We start from the raw sequence: 11481 nt of genomic DNA, 5'->3' as shown, positions 1-11481 counted from the left end.
TCCCGCTTTCCACCGGCAGGGTCCAGGGAGCCTGCAGGGGTGGCTACAGCCTCACCTCCCGGGGCCAGCAAAAGTCCCCGGAGCCCGCGGCCATGGCTGCCGTCGCCTCCTGGGGTACTTGACACCTGTGTGTGCAAATTAAGCACCATCTTTGTTGGATAATTTGCATAATTGCTCTGATTGGCTGGTGGGCGTGGCTTGAGCATAGCGAAGGTATGGTCAATTAGCATCTTTGTCTTTTATTAATGTAGAATATGTATATATCTTAAGCTTAATAGGATCATATCAGATATTTCGTTTTATGGCCTGCTTTTTCATTATACTTTTATTAACATTGTACATCCAGCAGTTTTTCATGTCATTCAGCATTCTTTGAAAACATCTGTTGTAGTGACCATGTACTGATTCGTTAATATGTAATGTTTCATTTAATTAATCTTCTATTTTTGGATATCTCAGCTGTTGTCACTATTATAAATTACACCACAGTGAACATCCTTATACATCAATCCTGATCTACTTTTATAATTATTTCTTTTAAAATTATTTTTATTTATTGATGAGAGAGAGAAATAAACATTGATTTGGTGTTTCACTTATTTATAAATTCATTGGTTGATTTTTGCATGTGCCCTGACTGGCGATCAAACCTGCAACCTTGTTGTATTGGGACACCTCTCTCACCAACTGAGCTACCCAGCCAGGGCCTCTATTTCTTTTTTTAAAAAATATATATATTTTTATTGACTTCAGAGAGGAAAGGAGAGGGAGAGAGAGGTAGAAACATCAATGATAAGCGATTATCATTGATCAGCTGCCTCCTGCATGCCCCACTCTGGGGATTGAGCCTGCAACCCCGGCATGTGCTCTGACCAGGAACCGAACCGTGACCTCCTAGTTCATATGTCAGTGCTCAACCACTGAGCCACACAGGCTGGGCTAATATCTTTAGGATAGACTCCTGTAGGTAGAATTACTGATGCAAAGGGCAAAAACCTTTAAGACTCCTGATTAGATGAGCTAGTCTCCTGGAAACACATTCCCTTAAGGGAAAAAAGACTCCTGATGCCTATTGCCAAATTGCTTTTCAGAAACTTTGTACCTATTTACCAGTATACTCTTATTAGCAGTGTATGGACATTTTCATGGCATTTTAATAATTTACTTTCTCCCATTTTCAATTACAAAAGATATCCCCGTCCTGGCTAGTTTGGCTCAGTAGATAGAGCATTGGCCTATGGACTGAAGCATCCCAGGTTCAATTCCTGTCAAGGGCACATGCCCGGGTTTTGGTCTTGATCTCTAGTAGGGGCCATGCAGGAGGCAGCTGACCAATGATTCTCTCTTATCATTGATGTTTCTATCTCTATCACTCTCCTGTCCTCTCTGAAATCAATAAAAATATATCTATACATAAAAAGATATCCCAGTGTCATGGTAAGTACAAGGAAATATTTGTATTTCAGAGCCCTGGAGAAAGGGGCTCTCCAGGGAGAAGAAACCAAGGGTGTGGTTGGCATCCTCCAGCTGGGTCCTGGGTGACCTCTTCTGTACCATCAGAAGCCAGGTGCCTACAAGAGCCGGGTGCCTATAAAGGCCAGCTAGATTCCCTGGTGTTTTTTCAGGTCTAAACTCAGGGATGCTTGCAGCCTATAACTTCCCTGGCCCCCTGAACAGCCCTCCCACAGCAGGCAGGGCCACAGAGAGGTTTATCATCACTAGTAATACCAAGTGTCAGCTACTGAGAATGTATCAAAAATAGAGGTTTTCAAACTTTTTGAAACTCTGAACTTTTCTTTCATTAAAAGGGGGGTGCCCTAACCTGTTTGGCTCAGTGGACAGAGTGTCGGCCTGCGGACTGAAAGGTCCCAGGTTCAATTCTGGTCAAGGGCATGTACCTTGGTTGCGGGCACATCCCCAGTAGGGGGTGTGCAGGAGGCAGCTGATCAATGTTTCCCTCTCATCGATGTTTCTAACTCTCTATCCCTCTCCCTTCCTCTCTGTAAAAAATAAATAAAATATATTTTTTAAAAGGGGGGGCATTTACGAGCATAAAAATTTAATTTATATTATGTCTATATATGGCTATGTCTACTGCAATGACACAAATCTCCAAAACATTAGTGGCTTTGAACAGTGACCATCTATTTCTCACTCAGCTACCTGGGTCAGCTGGGGGCTCTGCTCCACATCTCCTCTCAGGGATCCAGGCTAATCAAGCCTCCATCGTTTGCAGCAACAGTGGCTACCATGGAAGAGGAAAGGGAACATAGTGTGTCAGGCCCCGTCTCTTAAAGGCATCTGCCTGGAAGGGACATACTTCTGCTTACATTCCGTTGGCCTTTGCCAGTCCCATGGGCCCGCCCAGCTTTTGCAGGTACACTGTGGCTGTGCGGTGTGCCCAGAGGGGCATCAGAATGCCAGGGAGCAGCCCTCATAGTGACCATCGGTGAGCCACACCAAGAGAGACAATAATGATCAGAAAGAAAAACTTCTTTGGGTAAGAAGGTTAGGAAAGGAGGGCTTGAGGTTTGGAATCAGATCTTCCCTTTCCTTTAGGTTTTATTCTTTCTCTGTATCTCTCAAAGCCAATGGCAACTTCTCCCGCCAGCCAGCCCCACTCCTTGGTGGAGTTTCCATGATCCTTGAGAACAAAGCCCCTGGGTGAAAAATGAGAGCATCATTTGGAGCTAGAAGAAGAGAAAGGAAGTGGATTTGAAGTAATATCCTTCCAGTGTGAAATGTGGAGGAGCAAAGCAGTCATCACAAATAGGCTTCTTTCTAGCCAAACTTCACTTGAAGTGTACCTCTAACAACCCCTGCCATCGGAAGTCAGAAAACAGGAGCCCTGAGGCCACATGCTTGATGGGAACACCCTTGTGCTTGCCCCAGCATTCCTGGAGGGACTGGTTGGGCCCCTGGGGCCAGAGTGTCCTGGGCTTCTGGCTCTTCTGTTCCCTTCAAGCTGAGCAGAGGGGAGGCTGCAGCCACCTGTGCTCATTGCTTCGAAGATGCTGTGAGAAAAAATAATTCTTAGTCTCTGACTTTTGGGGTGGGAATGGCTTCTCTTTGCCACTTCTAATTGATGTCACTTCAGGAATCTTTAATGGAAATACATACTCTCCACTCTATCTTCCGGGGCTTGAGGGCCAGACAATGTGCCTTAGGGTGTGAGTGCCATCTAGAATTATCATCTCATCCAGTCACAGGAAGTAATGCTGGGATCATTTCTAAACCCTGCCTTCAGCTTGCTGAGTGAGCCCAGGTCACCACAGGTTTGGGTTTGGAGACTGTCATTGAGGGGACCAGGGCTCAGCAGGACTCAATTTCACGTTTGGTCCAGCGCATGCCCCAGGCTGTGCTGAATCCCAGAGGGTCCCCTAGGTTAGAGTGGGGGTTCCCTTTGCTGCCGTGACTCTTGCTTCTCTCTATTCTCTTCAGGAGCTCGAGCGCCTTAACCAGGTGCTGGAGGCTGAGAAGCAGCAGTTTGAGGAGGTGGTGCAGGAGCTGAGAATGGAGCAGGAGCAGATCAAGAGGTGGTGGTGGTGCCACGGGAGGGCGGGGCATCTGGGCTAGTATGGCATCAGGAACCGTGCTCCTAGTCAGCCCTGGGGAGGCCCCCGCCCAGGAGGTCCTCTCTGCTTGATGACTTGGTTTGGTCTATCTTCCCAATGCTCCAGGCCTCGAGGTGTGCCCAGAAAAAGCTGTAGTTCCCACACAAATGGGCCACTTCTGCCCACTGAGGCATGAGGCCTGGGCAGGTGCAGACAGGCCTCCCCCAAGCAACAAGCCCTCCTGCCGCTGTCAACCCTTCCTTTCCAGGGGCAGACAGGACAAGCTGGTCTGCAGGTGCCAACATTCCCTGTCTCTCTTGCACAATCCCTTCACCTTCTGGCTAGTGATATCCCTTGGGATCTTTAGTCCTGTGCATAGTGTAAAAACCAGTTGCCCATTATGATCATTTAACAGAATTAGAGTCTCCTAAAGGTAGAGCCCAGGTCTCTATATTTTTAAGAAGCCCCCAGGTCATTCTGATGCAGCCTGTTCAGGAATGTGGGGACCCCTGCTCTGGGGACAGTGATGGTGGTATGATTATCCTCATCACTATCAATCATTAGTGATAGCCCAGAAAGCCTTTCCTTGCAACAATCTTACAAAGGAAGTCAGTTGACATAAAACTGAGGGCGGGAGAAGCTCAGAGAACCTTACCAAGTCAATAGCCAAACACCTGGTCACTTTCAGAATTGTGCCAGACCCTGGAATAGAAGACTAGTCCTCTCCCTGAATATGTGGTGGGGAAAACCAGACCGACACCCAGGAAACATCAGCACAATAATATATAACCAAGTGCTCGGAGGCACGGGGCAGCCCTGTGTTCCAGGAACTAAGATATATGCATAATCCTGATGGGCTTGAACGGAGATTGGACTGAGCTGGGCCTTGAAGATGGATTTGGAAAATTGGGCAGGAGAAAGGGAAAGGCATTCCAAGCAGGAGGAAGGGAGACCAGGTGTAAAGGCCTGAGGTGGCCCAGGTTCCCTAAGAAAGCAGCAAGAGTTTGTCACCCCAGAGAAAGGCCTCTGCCACGTCCCATGTCAGTGTGTGGGTTCTAGCAGGGACGACAGGGTGAGACCCCGATGTTCCCTCAGTGCTTCTCTGCCTGTGGGTGCCCCTGGGTTTACCCCACTGACAAATGCATGAGTATCGAGAGCAAGTGACTTCAACCCGACTTGGCGGGGATCTCCTTTCAGCCCGGGGTCCCTACATCTGCTGGCAGGACCCAGCCATGCGGAGGGGCTGGTCTTCCCAGGACCCCACTGAGCCTTATTGGGAGGTGAAACAAGCTATTCTAGGTACAGAGGGGACTAGGAGGGGTGAGCGCCGCCATACTCATACCCTGTGTCCCCACAGGGAGCTAGAACTGACTGCAAGATGCCTCAAGGGTGTGGAGCAAGAGAAAAAGGAGCTGAGGCACTTCACAGAGTCCTTGCAGCAGACGCTGGAGGTGAGGGGCTGCTGGTGGGCTGGTTGGTGAGGCCGTGGGATTCTGTTTTTTTCTAACTGTTTCCCTAGTTACTGAGTCATCTGCAAGGGTAACAGGGCGCCAAAGGGCACTGACCTAAAGGACTCTTCTCTGTGGGCGTTTGGGAACTCTAGCCGACTCAAGTCTGCCCTTGCTATGACCATGGCCTCAGGAAATCCACCTTCTTCAGTGCTTACATTTTTTTACAGATGGAGGATTGATCAGGATGGGAGGGGGGCCGCCCACCACTTCCTTCTTGTGGCTCATTCATTGAGCTGATCCGGGTGAAATTGAGCAGGAAGGGAAATCGGCTGCCAGATCACCTCCATTTGATACCACAGAAATTGGGAGGGAGGTGGCATGTGTCAAGGACAAAGAGCCAACTCTCCAGGGTGGCATGCCAGTGCAAACTCTGGCCCCAGGCTCCCTTCCACTGTTGCCCTCTGCTGCCCTTCCACACCCAGAGCAGACACCGCCCCCTATTCCACATGCCCCCTGGAAACCAAGTGCTCTCATCCTCTGCACCTTTGCCCATACGGTCCCTTCTACACAAAGTCCTTTCACCTCTTTTTTGCCTGGAGAACCCTTTCATCCTTCTCAGGTGCAGACAGGCTTGGACATCACGCTGGTCAAGCTTCCCTGCCTCTGCGTAGCAGGAATTTGGTCTGAGCTCTGGGCTCCCACAGCACTTTGTTATGGCACTGAACACACGAGGCTGTGTTTTCTAAACTGTGAGCTTCACCAGGCAGTGTCTTAAGGTCTTTGCAAGCCCAGCACTTAAAGTGAGCTTGCCATGTCAGGGGGATCTTAACGGTTACTGAATTCATGAACTGCCTGGCAGATTGCAAGGGTTTCTCTTCTCTCTCCGCTGACTGGGGCTTTGTTTGTGATGCCTTTATTTGTTTATCTTTCTCCATTTCATATCATAGGAGGTGGTTCCCTTGAATGGTTTCAACTCCAGAATTTCCGGGATATACAAGATCCCAGCTGATAAATGGGGAGAACATACACCAGCTCTTAGTCTGGTCCTGTTGGCTGTTTTTCACGTGACCCCAACACATTCCTTCACTTGCTGCTGGAGGAACAAGAACCCCAGAGGGTCATGGTGCCCTTGGGTCTTGGTGCCCCCTGGTTATAGTTGGGTCACTTCCCCTGGAAGTCTCATTGGGCTCCTCTCTGACTCCCTTGATGGAGGGGTAACCTTGCCATGTTGCGAGGAAGGAGATCTTGGTTGGCCTTTTACCTCAAGGGAAGAATGAAGACATTCCAGGTGTCCCTCATGCAGGACTGAGAGTGGAGGGCACCGCTCCCTGGAATTGGAAGGCAGGTGAGGGAAGCCATGGTGGGGAACCTAAATTCGGCTCTTTCTCTTCCTTCTCTCCCTTCTCCCCATCCCTCCATGCCAGGAGCTCTCCATAGAGAAGAAGAAAACCCTGGAAATGCTGGAGGAGAATGAGAACCAACTGGAGACGCTGGCCAGTCCGAGCGAGCAGCCCTCTCCCAGTGGGGGTCTCCATAGCAACCTGAGGCAGATCGAGGGGAAGATGCAGCAGCTCTGGGAAGAGAAGCTCCTGGCAGAGAAGCGGTGAGGAGCCCTGAGGGGCTTTGGGGATCGGTAATGTCCTTGAACTGGACACCTGGGCTTTCGGGTTCTAGTTGCCGTTGCCCAGATAGGTCCCTCACTCCCTTCTGCCCAGGACTCAGTTTTCCCACCAGGCAAATGGGAAGAGAACCTTCACGACCCAGAACTGACTGGATCATTATCTCTTGCAAAGGTGTGAGCTATACAGACAGACAGTCACTACGTCCGTATAACAGTGCTTTGTGGCCTGCTGGGAAGGTCCTCTTAGATCCCTTTTACAGACGAGGACACTGAGCCTGGAGAGTTCTAGGACTTTCCTGAGGTCACAGAACCAGCAAGACCTGGACCCAGGACTCAGGTTTTCTGACTATAAGACGGGTTCCCCTCACCTGACCACACTGCTCCCCTCATCACCTGGCTGAAAGCACCCACAATGTTTGGGGGCTCCTGCAGCCTGAGCCTCAGATTTCTTCAGCCAGTTCTCTCTGAGGGACTGTCCTCCCAGCGGAAACCCCCTTTGGTGAGTGAGCCCTGACAGTGCCTTTCCCGGGCAGGATGAAGGAGAACGAGGAGCGCTCACGGGCCCTGGAGGAGGAGCGTGAGTTCTACTCCAGCCAGTCCCAGGCGCTGCAGAACTCGCTGCAGGAGCTGACAGCACAGAAGCAGCAGGCTGAGCAGGAGCTCAAGGTGCTTCCCCTCACCTGGGGACTCCCCTCACGTCCCTGCACTTCACCAGCAACTACCTGAATCATCCCTGCCCACCTGACCAGCCAGGGGCAGGCGATGGAGCCACGAGGGGAAGCAGTGGGCCTGCCACTTCTGTGGGGCACCATTGCTGGGTGTGGAGCCAAGTCCAGGCCCTCTGGGCAAGGGTGTAAGACAGGAGGCAGGAGGCAGTAACTTCCACCCACGTCCAAAGGCGAGAAAGCCCACTCAAGTCAGGGGTGATCAGGCAAGGCTTCCAGGGAAGATGGCAACTGCCCCCCAGAACCCCAAATCTCTCCTTCCCTCTCCCTTCAGGCGGAGGTGAAGGTCCGCATGGACCTGGAGAGACGTCTGCGGGAGGCCGAGGCGGCCTTGAGGAGCCTGGAACAAGGACTCAACTCCAAGGTGCGGAACAAGGAGAAGGAGGAGAGGATGCGGGCCGACGTGAGCCATCTGAAAAGTAAGCTCTGCCCTCGGTGCCCGGCCCCTCAGCCTGTGGAGCCTGGACAAGGGCTAGTGCCCCCCACAGGGCCTGGTGTGCATTAGATGGTCTATCAGTGGTCGGCACACTCATTAGCCAACAGAGCCAAATATCAACAGTACGATTGAAATTTCTTTTGAGAGCCTCGCGAGCCGCAGTTTGCCGACCACGGGTCTTGACGTTGGTGGAGTGTCTCCAGGTTCCTGCCTGCCAGCATCTTGATGCTGCTTCCTTTCAGCTGTTGGACCTGGGGCGGCAGGGGAGAAAGCCTGCAGTTCTGCCCCCTCCAGCAGGTGGCGGTGGTCTCCCAAAGGATGGGCTCTAAGGGTTTCTTGATTCCTGGCACCTGGATCCTGGGCGGGGCGGGACGAGGCAGGCCGGCGGCAGGGAAAACGCAGTGAACTTGGGCGCAGGGTTCTTCGAGGAGTGCATCCGGAACGCCGAGCTGGAGGCCAAGATGCCGGTCATCATGAAGAACTCCGTGTACATCCACAAGGCGGCCACGCGCCGCATCAAGAGCTGCCGTTTCCACCGGCGCCGGTCCAGCACCTCCTGGAATGACAGTGAGTGTGGGCGTGTGTGCCCCGTGGGGTGGGGATGCTCACAGGCCGCAGTGACACGAGGGAAGAGGGCAGGGTGGGCGGGCTGGCCCAGCTCTGAGGCCGGACAGTGTGGCCTTGAGCCAGCCCACCAGCCTTGGGCTTTTCCCAGGGTTAGGGGAGCCCGTGGGTGGGAAGGGGCTGTGGGCTGGGCTTGGGGGCAGGGCCACGCCGTGTGGAGGAGGAACTTCACCAGCGATGGGCCATCGTCTCCCCAGTGAAGCCGTCCCAGTCCTTCATGACCTCCCAGCTGGAAGCCAACAACATAGAGGAGCTGAAGGAGGTGGCCAAGCGGCTGAGCCGAGACCAGCGCTTCCGGGAATCCATCTACCACATCATGGTGACGCAGCCCGGACCATCCTCAGCGCTTCCTCTTCCTCGCGGTGGGAAGTGATGGCTGTCCTCCCGGCCTCCCGGGTCTTTCCTGGATGGGGCTGGGAAGACTGCAGGGGGAGGCTGACTACCTGGCTTCTCTCAGCTCTCCTCCGGGCCTGCACCCCACCCTCAAAGGACAGGGATGCCACCTCCCTTACCACCCCTACCCCATACCCTGCCCTTGGGTCTGTGCCAGGCCCGTGCAGGCCCCAGCTGGGTGCTGCCCGGTTGTCAGGATGAGGTCAGGAAGAGGCCTGGTTGCCTGTGGAGGCTGTTTTCTCGTTTGGGGAGTGAGGTGGGCAGGCCCACAGCTCTCTGTCGTGCCCACTCTACCTCTCCGTGGCTCGCCAGCTGTCGGTCCTGATGTGTGAAGGCCTCCCCTCCCCACCTTGACCCTTGCTTCCCGGGGGAGCTTCCTAACCCTCTCTGCTTCGGGGACCCACAGACATCCTTCAGTCGAGGGCCCTCGCGTTGACCACATTGTGAGGCAGGAAGAAAGACCTAGCGCAGCAGCTCTGGGGGCATGGCACACTCCACCCCACAGTATCACCTTTCCTGAGGTTGGGCCCTGGCTGTGGGATCACCCCCTCACTCCACTCCTCAGGTGAGCTCACCCATCTACAGCCTCAGACCCATGAGGGTGATGCACCCCTCACCTCCCCCCTGCATCCCGCCTGCTTAGGTATGTAGGGCTCTGGGCCCTCGCTGGGAGCTGGGGCAGCAGGGGCACTGACAGCTCTCCCAGAGGATGCAGGGCAAGTCAGGGAGTGGATGAAGGCGGCCCTGGCTCCTTCACTATCCTCTCTTGACTGAACAGGGAGGCAGCTCCCTCTGGCTACGGCAGCCCTGCTGGTCCGTGGGGTCACAGACCACTCCCTCCAGCTGACCCTGCTTTGGTGGCCTTACTCCACCTCTCCCTGCAGAGGCTTTACCCGGTGAAGCAGTGTGACCATGAAACCTGGAAGATGGGGGCCTGGGCCTGTGAAATGGCCAGTAGCCATTGGTTGACCCCGAGTCATTCAGGGGTGAAGCTGAAACATGCATCGCAGCTTTTGTGGAAAACCACCACCCTCCATGAGGCTGAGGCTGTGTGTGTCCCTCACCCATGGACAGTCTACCCAGCTCTTCTCCCTCTAGGCCACCATCCAAAGCTTCCTGAGTCTGTTGGTCTCCCCAGAAAGGGGTCTCTGTGGGATCAGGGTACTCAGGGACACTGGTGGTATAAGGGTGCTGATTCTCTGCTGCTTGGAAAACCGAGTGAGGAGCCCAGACTGAGAGAGAGACAGATGGCTGCAGGGGAAGTCCCGTGAGGCGCAGGTCCCTGGGGAAGAGGAGTGTTGCTGGCTCGCGTCCACTGCTCTGTGCTCAGACCTGCCTGGTGAAACTAACCTCGGTGGTCCCGCCTCAGGGGCGGGTGGACTTTGATGGCTTCAGCCAGTCTCTTCGGCATTTACGGGGGAGGCTTCAGAATCAATGCATCTAAATAAATCGGAGTCTAAATGTAAAATCTTTAAACATGTAGAAAGCTGCATAAACCTGCAAATAACTTATCTATTATGTATGTAGGATGGACTTTGAAATGAGGGGCAAGGTTGATAAAAGCAAGATTACTGTTTTATTTTTTTGTTTCTTTGTTTTTAAAGAATTAGATTAATAATGATTTGCTCTTGGAGAAAGATCTTTTGGAAACTTTCAAATGATTTCCCCCTGTCCCGCCAGGCAAATTATTAACCAGAAAGGAAAATGTTTTTCCATGCACATTCAGCAATCCCTAGTTTCTTTCCTTCTGTTTCATCCTGTACTTAACCGTGCCTCAGGCTAATCTTGGTTCTCTTCAACCAACTGGTCAATTCATAAGTATTTATTTGTTAAAAGGTCACTATGTACCTAGCACTGTAAATAGAAAAAGAGCAAAATACTGTATGAAAATATGCAAAGGTGGAAATGGCTTACTGGAAATATATTGATTTGATTTTTTTTTTTTTTTAAACAAAACCCCTTATTCCTTGGCCCATTAAATGTTACCTGCAGCATTGCTTGTGGTTGTTCATTGCTGAAGAGATGTTGCCACCTGCAGGCCAAGTGTTGAATTACAGAAATGCTGGCTTGTACCCGGACATGCACCCAAGTTTCTGGGCATATGAGGAAGTACTCCCAGCTGCTACACCTCCTAGGATTGGCTTCTAAATAATTAACTGAAAAATATGTTCCCGCCTGAGGTCCTGGATGTCCCCTGTAACAAGGGCTATCAGCTGGGTGTCCTGATTTGAACACAGACCACGCTTTGGTGTTGTAATTGTGTAAGGAAGAGCAAGAAATAGTAATGACTGGTTTCTCCTATGTGGTTTATTTCCGGATGCAATAGATGATCTGTCATCGTGCCGGGCTGTCTTGGTTTGTGCTGTGTCTCAGAAAATTAAGAGTGGCTCCCCCGTTTGCTATCCTAAGTGTTCCAGTTTGGATGAGAGTTCCGTGGTCATCGCTTTTCCCCAGTGATATGTTAATGGATGAAGCATGAGACCTGTAAAATACGGGGTTCGGCCCCTGGGAAGGGTCCACTGTCTGTACTTGTCTCTGGAGGATGTAATTCTTGCCCCCACCATCCTAGCCCACCCACCTCCACAGAACCTGGGCAGCCTGTGGGTGCTCAGATACCATCCACTTGAAATTTGGAGCCCCTCATCAAAGAGATGGAACAGAAGCTTGCTCAAGTCTC

At 52.1% G+C, this 11481-nt stretch overlaps 1 protein-coding gene across 1 annotated transcript in view; it reads left to right on the top strand.

Moving 5' to 3' along the window:
• PLEKHD1 (pleckstrin homology and coiled-coil domain containing D1) overlaps window positions 1-10796 on the top strand; it is a 28869-nt gene extending 18073 nt beyond the window's left edge. The window contains exons 7-13 of the mRNA XM_006760758.2: window positions 3442-3536; window positions 4912-5005; window positions 6430-6608; window positions 7160-7292; window positions 7626-7770; window positions 8205-8354; window positions 8609-10796. Coding sequence (XP_006760821.1) covers window positions 3442-3536; window positions 4912-5005; window positions 6430-6608; window positions 7160-7292; window positions 7626-7770; window positions 8205-8354; window positions 8609-8784 — 972 coding nt within the window. The 3' untranslated portion in view covers window positions 8785-10796. The remainder of the gene's footprint in view (window positions 1-3441; window positions 3537-4911; window positions 5006-6429; window positions 6609-7159; window positions 7293-7625; window positions 7771-8204; window positions 8355-8608) is intronic.
• The last annotated feature ends 685 nt before the right edge of the window (window positions 10797-11481 follow it).

This window comes from Myotis davidii, unplaced genomic scaffold (assembly GCF_000327345.1).
Source record: "Myotis davidii unplaced genomic scaffold, ASM32734v1 scaffold17, whole genome shotgun sequence".
In the NCBI taxonomy this organism is placed as follows: domain Eukaryota; kingdom Metazoa; phylum Chordata; class Mammalia; order Chiroptera; family Vespertilionidae; genus Myotis; species Myotis davidii.
This window is presented reverse-complemented; position numbering and strand designations above follow the sequence as displayed.